The sequence below is a fragment of the Daucus carota genome, chromosome 1 (genome assembly GCF_001625215.2).
Source record: "Daucus carota subsp. sativus chromosome 1, DH1 v3.0, whole genome shotgun sequence".
Lineage (NCBI taxonomy): Eukaryota > Viridiplantae > Streptophyta > Magnoliopsida > Apiales > Apiaceae > Daucus > Daucus carota.
In genome coordinates this window covers 5290401-5304462 of record NC_030381.2, presented here as the reverse complement: position 1 = coordinate 5304462, position 14062 = coordinate 5290401, and the positions used below count along the sequence as shown (strand labels likewise).

The 14062-nt window shown below is 30.0% G+C and overlaps 1 protein-coding gene across 1 annotated transcript; it reads right to left on the bottom strand.

The window, feature by feature from the left end:
• Nucleotides 1-1081: 1081 nt before the first annotated feature.
• On the bottom strand, nucleotides 1082-13480 carry LOC108216739 (E3 ubiquitin-protein ligase BOI-like). The gene is made up of 4 exons (XM_064093762.1): nucleotides 13341-13480; nucleotides 4386-4740; nucleotides 3827-4275; nucleotides 1082-1337 (listed from the first exon to the last, which is right to left on the bottom strand). The coding sequence occupies exons 1-4, from the start codon at nucleotides 13478-13480 to the stop codon at nucleotides 1082-1084; spliced, it is 1200 nt and encodes a 399-aa protein (XP_063949832.1).
• Between the last annotated feature and the right edge of the window lie 582 nt (nucleotides 13481-14062).

Here is a 14062-nt window from a genome sequence, read left to right as displayed (position 1 = left end):
AATTTAGTATAGTAGCATTATACACATAAAAGAGAAAGTCCTTTCAACCAAATTGCTAGCTACTATGTGATTTACTTATATCATTATGATTGAAATTAGTTTTAAGCAATAACTAATAAAAATATTCCTCTATTTTAAACACCAAGATTATTATTCACACAAATGTTTTCTTAAATTAAAGTTCAAATTCAATATCAAATAAAGTCTTCGATTATGATCCTACAAAACTTTTTTAAATTATAGTATTTTTTATGTTTTTTGTGTAGGGTAAAAAATTATATTTAAAATTTATTAAGTTTATGTTGGTTATCCAAAATTTTTCTATGATTTTATGATAAGTTGCAATAGAAAATGGAATCTTATACATATATTAATTAAATATTTAAATTTAATTCTAAATTATATGTTTTATTTATTTTAACATAAACTACAAACTACATCAAACTAATATAAGGATGTCCCTTAGTCTAAGAGTTTAAGTACAAAAATAATATTTAAAAATTTTGTGTTACATTATCCAGGGGCATACAAGTCCATAATATATTTATCTAAAATATATATTTTAAAAAATAATATAAAACTCTTATAATTTAAGAAAAATATAAATTTCTTGAAAATTCAAAAATATTTGATTACTTATCTAATTAATTATATTTGTACCACATCTTATGGATTCATTCTCTATTGAAATTTCAAAAGATAAATCATCTATATTTCAAATTAATCTCTTATTTATTATGTTATGTTTGTAATACTATTATAATAATAAAAATCATTTGCAGAAGTCATAACAAACGAAAAATAATAATAGAATAACAACTACATGTAACTAGCTAGTTAATAAATTTTTTTAACAGAAATAGAAATAAACCAATAATAATTAAAAAGAAAGTTTCAGTACTTTAGATGTATCACAACGTCCAAAACTTCACAAAAAAGATTACCGGTTTAAACAAACTTATACTAATTAATATCTTGAATCACTAAACATTGAAAACAAAGAATCTTCTCAAAGTACATCACAAACAAGATATTCTTGAAATAAACAATCTCCAAACAAACAATCAAAACCTGATACATCTCAAATGATGCTGACAGGGACCGCTGCTTTTATGATGACGCCACACACAGGGCAAGGACCACCTTGAAGACGGGATTCAGGGGTCCCACAAACTATGCAAAAGCACAGATGCCAGCATGGCCACGCCAAAACGCTCAGCTCAAACTCATCACACAGCATGCACTTTTTCTTTTCACCACTCCCTTCTCCAGTCTCGGCCATTCCGATTTTCACCTTTTCTGCAAAAGCAGCAACTGCTTGATTGTTCATGGTTTGTCTGTTGATTATTTTTAGCATTAAACACAAGCAAGATAAAGATACACATAACAATATATATATGATTCATATTAATGATATGCTATTTCATAAATTAATAAATTTAGAATATCCACACTTAAGTGGATGTGAAAGTGTATAGTTTGAGTACCTATCACTTGTTGTGATGGCTTGCCCGGAGAAGTGTTGTTGTTGGTGGTTGTGGGATGCCATATAGTGAGATATAGGTAAGGTTTTGTGAGGAGAAAGGCGCCCGAAAAGATGTGTGTATTTTGCGGGGGATGATGATTATGGTTGCAATTTAAAGATTCAAGAGATTGTGAAGGGAGAAACAAGTCGAGATAATATTAAATGATAAGAAATCTTAAAGATACAACCTGCATCCACCAGATTTTTGGTTTGGTAGTACTAAATGTTAGAGATAGATACTGTATCCATTGGATTTTTTTTATAGAGGTAATGAATGAATTAATAGACAAAAATATTAGAAACACATACAAAAATAAGCACAAAATGACACATGTCATATTTTTTATCATTTATAATTTAAATAATAACAATAATGGACCTTAAGCATATGCGTTAATCTCCCTAACTAAATCATACCAAATTATCCCTACAATTTTTTTATTGTCCTATTTAATACCGCGCCTAACTTAATTGATTATTAATAAATGACAATGTACCTTCAACCAAAATGCTATTTGGCATATCATTATGACTGACATTAATTTTAACCAAATGTTAATAATAATATTCGTGTATTTTAAACACTTATTGTATCATTTTTCCTTCAAAAAATTTAAGGCAAAAAGCGGCACAAATAATATTATTATCAAACTTTTATAACATTTTGGCAAAAAAAAAATTTACACTAAAAATTTGAAAGCTAGTATTATTTTCATATAATTATTTGGTTAAAGCAAAGTTCAAATTTTATGACAAAAGGGGAAAAAAATGTAGATTTCAAATTCAATATTATCCTTTAAAACTTTTAAAATATATAGTGTTATTATGTTTTTTTGTATTCTGTAAAAGTATTATTTTATCTTGGTTATGTAAATTTTTTCTATAATTCTAGGATATTTTGTGATAGAATATGAGGTCTTATATATTAAATATTAAAACATAATTTTATTTTAATTCATTTTAACATAAATTATTAACTACATTTTATTAACATAAAGATGTCGTGATAAGAATAGTTTAAACGTAGTCTAAGAATTTGTGATAAAGTAAAATTTAATTTTATTTTTGATAAAATATCTAGAAACATAAAAGTTCCTAGACAAATCCTATCCTAAGCAAAGAAAAATCATGTGCAGAGTTGTGAAAATTGTCGAGAAAAGTAGAAAAAATCGTATATTTACAATTAATATGTTAAAAATGGATACAATTGCCAAATTTCTAATAACATTAACAAATAATTTTCAATACAAATAAAGGAATAATATAAAAAATTGTGTAATTATAACAATCCAAAAAGTTTCTAGGATAGACAATAAAAATAATCTAAAGAGAAATGCAGTGGGTGACTAAACCTAGAGCTGGGTACACTGTATAGTGTATATATACCACACATGTTGTCGGCTAGCGTATTATACATTTATAGAATAAGCCCTGCAGCAGGATGATAGATAGCACAACGTGATATTTTCATAAATTTATATATATATATAAAATATATATAAATATATATGTATGTATATATATATATGTATGTATGTATTCACATTTTTTTAATTATATATAGTTATATTTTTATATTCAAAATTATAATCTTTAATGTAACTATATTTTTTTCAATTAAAAAAGAGAGAATATATTAGATTAAAGTGATTTTGTAACAGAAAAGAAATCATAATTAAACATGTAAAAGCAAAATTTATTTTAGATGCAGAAAAGTAATCATAAATATGCACATGATTTATAGGATAGAAAAAGAATTCTAATTCAACTGGGATTACTTGCTTGCTAACTGATCATAAGTATTTAATAGTGATAATATCATACCGCCAAATTATCCTTATGCTTATAATATAAGGATATAATCATTTATTGTTATTTGAATGCATGAAACAGTAAAATTACACATTTGTACCAAGTACATCACACTTTATTGTTATTAAAAGAAACAGTAAGATTACACGTTGCTTGACAACATTACAGGCTCATAACATACATAAAACTTAAACTTAACAAACAGCTGATAGACCACTGGTATGGTCTTAAAAGACTCTGAAGCACCGCACATTTCTTCTTTATTCAGACATAATTTTCTCATATGAAGCTTATAGGGGCTGTTGCTATCATCGTTGTCTCACACAAAGGACAGGGACGGTAAAGAAGGGATTCACGAGTTCCACAAACTATGCAAAAGCACAAATGACGGCATGGCAACGCCAAAACACTTGTTTCCTGTTCACCACAAATCAGGCACATCATCTTCTCGCCACTGCCTTCACCGGTCTCAGCAGCTCCTATCTGCACCTTCTCAGTGGCGGTTTCACCATCTTCTGCCTTTGCCACTCCTGAGAGTTCCCTGGTGTGTTCTCTGCAGAGACGTTGCTACCACTGTAGGACTTCGCTTCCTGCTCCTCGTGGGGGGCCTCCACAGCACCAATTGCCGGCACAAGCCCCTGCAGCCTCCTAAGCTCTCCCATGGCAACTTCTAGGTTGGTGTACAGAGATACGGCCTTAATTTTCCATGCACCTGCACAATCTGACAATTTCTGGTTCTCATTATAAAGATCGTTTATACCTTCATGGAGTGCACAGTTCAATCTCTTGAAGTTTGAAAGTTCCACATCTTTCTGTTTCAAGAGATTAAGCAAAGGGCCTCTCACACTATTAACCAGGTGTTGAAGTGCCTGGTTCTGCTTTTCGGCAAATTGTACTCTAAGCCTCTTGCTCTGCATCAATACTATACCAGTTAATACCTTAACCAAGCCAAGCATAAGCAGAAACAAATAAGAATTTCTTATATCATACTAATAAAACAGGGAAACAATTAATCAGGATATTGGTAATCCATAAAAATTGAACTCACTTGTTGGCAAAGAAGACGATCACTCTCCCTTAGGGCGATCATTTCATCCCTAATTTGTGGAGGGGCAAAATTAGGGACTGGAAAATTAACATTGTGCAGATTTTTAGCTTCGTTTGTTGTTGATGATTCTCTGGAACGCTTTCTTTCGCCATCAGGCAGTTGCATGTTAGCAGGTGCAATATGAGCAGGAACTGTTTCATTCACTTGCTGCGGCTGAATCACCATGGTTTTCGAACCTAGTAACATATGATTGATACCGAGCCACGGCTTGTCCACTGTAGTAGCAAAAGGATTTGCACTACCCATCTGCACATGATTGTTAAGCCCTGCTGCAGCCTGATTGTTCCCAAACTGTCTGCAAAAAACAATTTTACACCGGAATAAGACTCAATAAAAAATAGATCAGATACACATAACTAATATAAAACATGCTTTTTCATGTATGATTAAATTCAGGCAAACAAACATACACACTGCTGTGCCTGGATTGAGATGCCATGGGATGGATGTAGTTATAGTGTTGGGAAGATGTGAGTATATGTTGTTGGAGAGAAAGAAAGAGAGAGCAATAGATGGTGAGGGAATGAATGAGTTGCGGTGCATTTTATAGACTTTGAGAGTGGGATGCACAAAATTTGGTACAAAATGACACATATTAAATTTTGAGTGGAATGATTTTATTTTGGACCAATTAAAATATCCCACCTCAATTGCTATTCTGATTTTGGAGATAGAAAGTGAATAAAAAATTCTAACCAAAAATCAAATAATATTCTTTTGAAATATTTGGGAAGATTTACTCTCAGAAAAACTTATTTAGGAGGAATAATATTGTATTACAAATCCTACAATTTTAAAGAAAATTTATGTATCTCTCTTGTATATGTTTCGTTTAAGAAATTAAAACCAATAATAATGTTGTGACCATCTCTTGAAATATAATAATTCTATATAATCTCTCTAGCTATTTGATAATAGTCCTTTTATAATTATACATTTTTTTAAGTTCTAAATATATTATGGAATAATATAATTTCAGAAAATTTTGAGAAATCCCGAAAAAAAAAATTTACATCCGTACGTGTGTTCAAAATTTCCCCAAAAATATTGCATATAACATGGAGAACTCCAATAGTAAACGAAACCCTAAACTTACAGAATTATGCGCGTGTTCCTCCCGCTCGAAAAGTGTCAAGGATATGTTTCCATGTTAATTTAGGGTTGTTTTGATACCTAGGTTTTTTTTAATGCAAGAACCCGCCGCTACCGAAGTGCGCACCGGGTACCTAAGTTGTTTAGATAGATAAAAGTAAAAAATTTATGATCACCTAATTGAATACAGAAAGATAATTTTGTTTATTTTAGTTACAACAAATTGTGAAATATGTTGTTTTTACTAAATTTTTTGCTTCAAATTTATTAGAGGAGGAAATTGTGACTTATCAATTATTTCATCCATCACCTCAAAAAAACACTTGTGTAATCTCGATATTATGTTTATTGACATATATAATGTTTTTAAATATATTTTTAATTTGGAATTAATTTATTAATTATATTTTATATATTCAGAAGTGAACTTTATCAGATTATATTATAATATTAAACTTTATCCGTCTAGAATTATCTCCAAAACAAGGCTTAAATAATAAATGGGACTATCCGCAACCATTTTGTCACGTATATGTCCTCTTTTTTAATTATTAGGAGTACAGGTTTAATAATTGTTACCTATTATTTCTATTTTTATTATATATATATATAACATTATTAAATAATTTTATTATTGCAAAATTTTTTGTAGACTAATTTTCATAAATAAAGTTTATCATATATGCACTTTCTCTAAACATGATTGAAAAATTTACAAGCGTATAAGTAGCTAGACTAGTAATAATATCGACCTTACTAAAAATCAATCCTTCTTGACTACTTTTCATAAATAAATTTTTATTTTTCTATTTTGAAAAAATAATTAAAATTTAAACAAGCAGATAATTAACGAGCTAGTATGAATAAATTTAAAATAATAACTTATGATAAGTCCGTATGTCTCTTTGATTAATTTGACGTTATAGGTGACTTATGAATTACTAAAAGTATAATAATAAAATATTTTATTTATTTGAATGATATTTCTAAAAAAATATTCATAACAATAAAATAAATTGTTTAAGCATCAATTTGGGTTATTTTTAACTTTAAATCGACTTATTCTACAAACATTTTTCAGTTTAAGTTGGTTGCTAAAACGTTAAAAAGTCATACTTAGAGGTGCATTCAACCGGGATTTCTGTAAATTATATACTCACTCCGTTTTAAAATATATGTCCACAGTTGAAAAGAAAATTGTTTCAAAATATTTGTCCACTTCAACTTTCAATATAAATTTATATTTCCAAAATCAACTCTCATTCATATATTTCTAATTTATATTTCCAATATCAAACCATATACCACATATTAGGTTTAATTAATGACTTAATACACCATTTTTTTCTCAAAATCCACTTTTCTTAAACTATGTGATTTTTTGAAGGCGGACATGTAATTTGAAATGGAAAAAGTATTATCTGTGGATTTTAATGAATCACCTCAGATTTTGATTATATACATATTTCACTAAAATACGACAAATGTTAAGTATTTAGAATTTATGCACAATATTATAAAATTTTATAAATTTTTGTTCAATTTTAAAAACTTAAAATATATCGAATAATCTCACAAAATCCATTCGTTTAATTAACATCCAAAAAGTCCTAACTGAATTCATGAGATTTTAAGTATAATTCAAATTTTGAATCCAATACCATTAGATTTTGTAGAATAAATCTCAAATGAAAACTCTGATATTTTGACACATTTTTTAAATCTGAGTAGATATACCAGAATTTTATGTACAAAAAATTCTTTTAAAATATCAGTTGAATACACGGCGCTCAATATCCAAAAGAGAAATTAGCTGGTGCTCAAATCCAAAAAATAGACTTGATAGACATATACAAAATTTGCATAAAGTTAGGGGCGAATTTAGTAAGAGGCACACCAAAATTCGTCATTTTTTCACCGTTCTAAATTTTATAAAATTATAAAAGTGTCTCAAAAAATTTGAAAATATACAAATATTTTTCAAAAATTTATTTATATTTCTATTAGAAATAATCCCAGATCAGTCCCTCCATGTTTATCACTTTAGCATTTGTATTGAGTCCCATACATATCCAATGCTGCATGCAATTGCAATGTGATCAAAAGTCTATGTGCTGATGTTTTAGTAAATTTCTTTTCTTTGTTCTCGCTCAGAAGGGTACAAACTTAATATATATACAAGACGAACCTCCATGCAAAAGCATGTGAATGTGATTTCATAAAGACTTCCTTATCTTCATAAACTTTGCTTAAAAGTAAATAGCTCCAAAATGCCATGCACAAAGTGAATAGCTCCAAAATGGCATGCACAAAGGGTTCAGAACTCATACAAATTCAAATATGTGCATGCCAATCTATAACTGATATTTTTGATATCGGAGAAACAGAATTGTCTTCGCAAGGTATGTCACATTTTGAAAACTGGGAAGTAACGGATGCAATCTTATTTATAGAACACAAAAGAGTGAGAGAGACGCGCAGTGTTTAATTTAAATTTAATTAGCGGTGTCAATGTGGGGTAAAATTGCGGCCACATGATTTACACAAATTCGAGGGCCTCATCATTCATGTGATCATATATACCCTTAAAAACTAGTATAAATTTTTTTTTAGTAAATTATAAATTAGTATCATGTAAAAAATTGAAATAGAACTTATAAAAATTAAAAATAAAAATGATTTTACTAGTTATCAGATGTGCAACATGCTTTGGTTATAATTGTTGGCTAAACTGGACCAATAACCGTGAGACATTGTGTTACAATGGTGTTGATTATAATTAAAAATAGTATGTTATTAATATTTAGATTGTTATAAATAAAATATATCAATTCGATATGATAATAAATGAAAGCATGTAGAGGTTTTACAAATATGAAGTTGGTTAAAATAATAGACAATTATAAACAAGGAGGTTGGTTATGGTTGAAGTGTCATTTTTTAAAAGATCAATAATATTTTTTATTTTTAATATGTCACCACAGTTTTTAACTTAAGAACTTATTATTATAGTCAGATTGTCTAATCTATCGGACTATTTGCCACTTTCTCTGCAGGGTCTAAGGATTGTGGTAGGCCGTTACTATAATTCGCCTCAACAAAACCGTGGTTATAAAATATGGGCCGTAATAAATTTTCTAACGGATACTTTGTTACATACACTACTTCAGTCTCTCGGACAAACTTAAACGCATAAATAAATTTAAATTATTGGGGATGAGGAATTGGTTCGACTTCATTAAAATTAAAAAGACCACTAACTTACGAATTTGAGTCCAAGCTAAATTTCAATTTTTTTACTTTTTATATACTAAATATTTATTTATATACTTAATTAATAAGCGAAATTTTATTGCAGTGAAATATAAGAAGTACCAAGTAGTAAAGTAACATAATCACCTCGTGAATGAAATTATATGTTTTAAGTTTTAAAACTTAAATAATTTAATTTACACTACAACTCTATAAAATTCCTATCATGTTCCACAATTCAATTAAATAAGGAGTTCATATTGATATTATTAGCCACATCTGTATTTGTTATAATAAAAAGATCGAAACAAAAGATATTGTTGAAAAAATGGATAGTAAATTAGTTTTGAATTTAAGTTATATAACTTGAAAATTACGTCGGACTTTTATATATTAATTTTTCAAACAACTTTTGAAACAATTATCACTACTACACCAAAATGAACTACCTGTAACAATTCCATATTGGATATCTAAATACTAGTTACATTTTTGAAGAGTTTATTAAGATTAAAGACCCTAAAAGCCAACTTATATTTGTTGGCGTCGAAAAGTTTTCCATCACTTTAGAGCTTATAAAACAGCATAATGATTTCACTAAAATAAAACATATCATTCGGAGATAAATTCATATCCTGACATGCATTTAAAAATAATTTTGTAACAAATATTAAAATTTAAAATAGGATAAAATGTTACACATCGAAAGTTTGATATCTAAACACTAATAATTTAATTACAATAAAAAATGATGATGTAATTAAATAAAAGTTTAGTTTTTAATAAATAGTATATATAAAATAATTTTAGAAATTTATGATTGACAAGGGTTATAAATTAATAATATTTAAGTCCGTAAAATTAGAAAATGTAAATGAATGAAAGAAAGCCCAAGCTGGAGCTCCAAGTCACAAATTTTAGTCAGAACTTGATGAGTCATGGTAGACCAGTAAGATCGGATCAGCTGCTAGAAAGATGACACAATATAAATGTTTATCACTTTGGCTTCTGTATTGGGTCCCATATATACATACCAATATACTATACATGCTTACTATTAATGTCGAATGATGCATGCAACCGCTATGTGATCACATCATCACAAGTGTGTTCCTCACATAGATGGTGCGCAATATGCATCGACGCCAATAATTTTAGTACCGACACAGAATTGTGTTCCCAAAAATGTCACACTTCGAAAAGGGATAAGTAGCATGCAATCTTTATCGGTAACAAAAGTTCGAGAAACATGCATCTTTCAAATTATAAACAATGCGTATTAAAATTATTACTTAAAAATATTTCAGATAATGAGTTTGATTAATTTTAACTAGGTGATTAAGTTGCATATAAGCGATTGTCTTCTTGCACTAGTAGATATGATCTTAATTAAAAACTGTCACATAAAATTTGAGAAAATTCTCATTATTATTAATGTAAACGAAATCAATAACAAATTATTATAAAAGATTTGGGATAATTGTTGAAAATAATTTTTTAACTTTTTATTTTTTTTTAAATTAAACAGAAAATTGTGGCTTCTTGATTTAGACAATTTGTGACACAAAATGTTGTTGGAAGGGCTATGGGCCTAGGTAATGAAATATTATGAGCATAATCCCTTTCATATTTTGCTCCATCACTGGTTGTGGCTCATGTTATGGGTGTTTGATTTATGCTCCTCTTGATTTACTTGATATCTGGGAAAGAAAGTTTACTCGTTATGTTAAAATTTTCAATTTATCGAATTTTACCTATGTTCGGATTGTAAAATATTATGAGAGAGAATTATGATCTTTCTCATTTTACTGGATTACCTGATGGTGATTCCTCCTATATGGATGATTGATTTTACTCCTGTTGTTTCGGTCCATGTTATAAAAAAACAAAAATACTTGTTCATATTGTCAAAAATTGCGGTATGTTAAATTTTTAAATTGATGTCTGCAGCTCTTGTATATTTAAAGCATCTCGAACGATATATTGACTGTTTCTTTCATGCTAAGACCTTGAAGACTGGATTCTTGGCTCCCACAAACCATGCAAAAGCAGAGACGCCAGCATGGCCATGCCAAAATGCTCAGTTCAAACTCACCCCGGCTCATGTACTTTTTCTTCTCCCCACTACCCTCTCCGTCTCACCAGCTCCAGTCTTCACCTTTTCGGCCTCAGTTTTCTGAACATCTTGTACTGCTACTACCTCAGCTTTCCCTTGTGTGTTTGTGTTCTTTTCAGAGACATTATCACCACGGAAAGAAGCAACACATTGCTCCTCGGGAACCACTAGTTCGTGGCAAAAGCTTCTGCAGCCTGCTTACCTCAGCCAGGGCCACTTACTACAAGGAAAACAGGTTCACGCAATGGTTTTCCACCCTTGTCTAACCTTGAAATCTCCCGTTGATTATCGGAGCGCCGTCTGATTTATATCAGATAAGTCCGGTTTAACCATTGTTAGAACAATATAGCTCAATACTTCCCTGCTGCTTGTTAATATTACTTAAGAACAACATTGTCTTATAAAGGACAATTGTTAAAAGACATGTAATACAATGGTTTTTAACTGACAAACAACGGGGTATTCGTGTCAACTAAGGCATTCTATTTTTTTTAATATTTTCTGTTAAACAACGTTACATCGACTTCATTGTGGTCGGAAAGCATGGCAACAACAGTTTTGAAAAAGACGGCTTGTAGTAGTTTTTTGTAGACGACAGATTGAGACAATAACATTTATGTAAGAGGTTTTGAAACAATGGTAACTTCTTTCCCCGTGGTGTCAAAGCATGACAACAACTACTTGGTAAACCAAAGATTTGTTATAGCGTGTTGTAGACAACAGTGGGATCAAGTGCCATTGTGAGAGGTCCTTCAAGCAATCACTTATTTTCATCATTTTGTCATTGTTCCACTTATCTGAGAGTTGTTCAGACAAATGTTTGTGTTGTACCTCATAGTTGTTCATCTTTTGAGACACGTCTTTGTTATATTTCCTAGTTGTTGGAATGTTGATGGAGCAATAAGTTTTAAGTATTTGTCCAGTTATTAGATTGTTGTGAGCACAATGGTTGTTTTTTATTTCCAAACCCATTATCTTTTAATATGTAACTTTTTATATATAAATTTCATAATTGATATAAACCACATGCTAAAGCATGTATATATTAACCACCTGATGTAAACAGAAGGATTTTACCAAAGGTAATAACTCAGGAATTGTAATGCCCTTTCGATTGTTATGTAACGATTACAAACTAGTAGGCCTTTATTGTATCATGAAAACAGATCACATTTGTGTAGTTAGTCTGATTGTCTAACTTGTCAATTTATGAAATTATTTGGTTTGCCAATTTTCATTGCGGATTGTTGGTTTGATATTCTGTTGGTTTGGTGCTTCTACTCGACCGATTGATGAGATTGCTTTTGCCGTGGTAAAATCATCATCATTTGACTTTGAGTTCTCAAGAACTTTGATGTTGCGACTTGATGTCTCTTGTTAGAATAGATGATGGTTTTACCATTGCAAAAACAATCTTGCGGCGGACATACAAATGGCTTGCGTTGGTTGCAGAAAATTAAAGGACTAATTCTGGATGGTGTTTTCTACTGCTGATAGTAGGCCTTTCAAATCTTGGCTAAATCAGATTTCTCTTAATTAAGGTTAATGTCTTATTTTTTTCTTTCTGCAGATTTGATGATCAGTGTCAAAAGTCAAAAGAAAGGCCTTGGAAGAATGGCTAAGCAGAAGGATTTTACTTGGAATTAATAACCGGGAATTGAAATACCTTTTTCCATTGTAATGTTGATTTTGGCCACTTAATTACAAACTAGTACGCCTTGATTGTATCATGAAAAGTGATCAAATTTGTGTAGTTACTCCGATTGGACTAACTTGTCAATTTATAAAAGTAATTGGTTTGCCAAATTTCATTGCCGATTTTTGGTTTGATATGTTGTTGCTTGCTGAATTCTGGTTTTGCAAATTTGTTGGTTTGGTTTGTGTTGGGATGTAATATATGTACAAGTCAATTTTTTTTCCATTGTTAATAAACATACAACAGTGATTATGAGAATGTGTGAAACTGTCTTCTGAACAAGGTATTTATACAAGAGTTTTGATAAATTATTGTATGAATCCAATTTATCTCACAAAGTTAATAACCATCGACTATCAACTTTTCAAATATTTCAGCTTGACAATGGTATTTACAAACCATAGTTTGATAATTAATCAAATAACGCTGCCAGTATACACTTGTCTAACTTACACAACACAAATGGCTAAAAGTGTAGTCTTATAATGAAATTAATTTGTTCACATACAATGGTTTTACAAGCTTGTGTTAAAAGATATTTAACAATAGCATATGAAAGACCTGTTGTCTATTCTGATCAGAGGACGCCCCTTACACAACACGATTAAAAATGACCTATAACCATTGTCATATAAACACCTAAACAACAGTTTTGTAATCACAACAAAGTCCCAGTTGTTTGTTAATTTAGGACAACGAAATAGTTTTTGACTGTTGTCTAATAACTGTGTGTGAATACGATTTTCTTGTAGTGACTTCCAATTTGTTACTGACAGAGGCGGCCTTGATTTCACAAGATATTGCATATTCTGTCCAAGCCTCGTTCACATCCAAAAGATTCTTCACATTTTTCTGAAGTGCCGCGTTCAATTTTCCCATTTCCACGATCTCCTCATCTTTTTCCTTTAACTTTTCTAGGATAGGGGTCCTGACGCTGTCTACCAGATGCTGGATTGCTTGCTTATGTGTTTCTCCTCAAACCGTATTCTCAACTTCTTTCTCTGCATCGATATAATGCCAGTTGAAACCATAACCAAACCAAAATAATAAACCATATATGTTTTGAAATTAATCTCAACTTTTAGGTAAAGAATTTACATTGATGCCTAGGAATATATATACTGTTCTAATAACTCAAGGATATAATTATTAGGGTATCAGCAAAAAGTAATTTACAAAAATAACAAACTTATACCCCTTGGAAAACACTACTAGAAATATGGTAATACACATCAGTCAAAAACTGATGTCCCGCAGAATTGTAACTGATGTTATTGTGGGCGATGTTAAAGGTACATGTCTTTAACATCAGTTAATAACTGATGTCTATTCTTGGATTTAACATCGGTTCGTACATCCTAAATGATGTATATTATATTATTTAACATCAGTCCTGTAAGCTTGAATGATGTCTATTGTACTCATTTACATCAGTTAATAACTGATGTTAAAGTTTAGTGC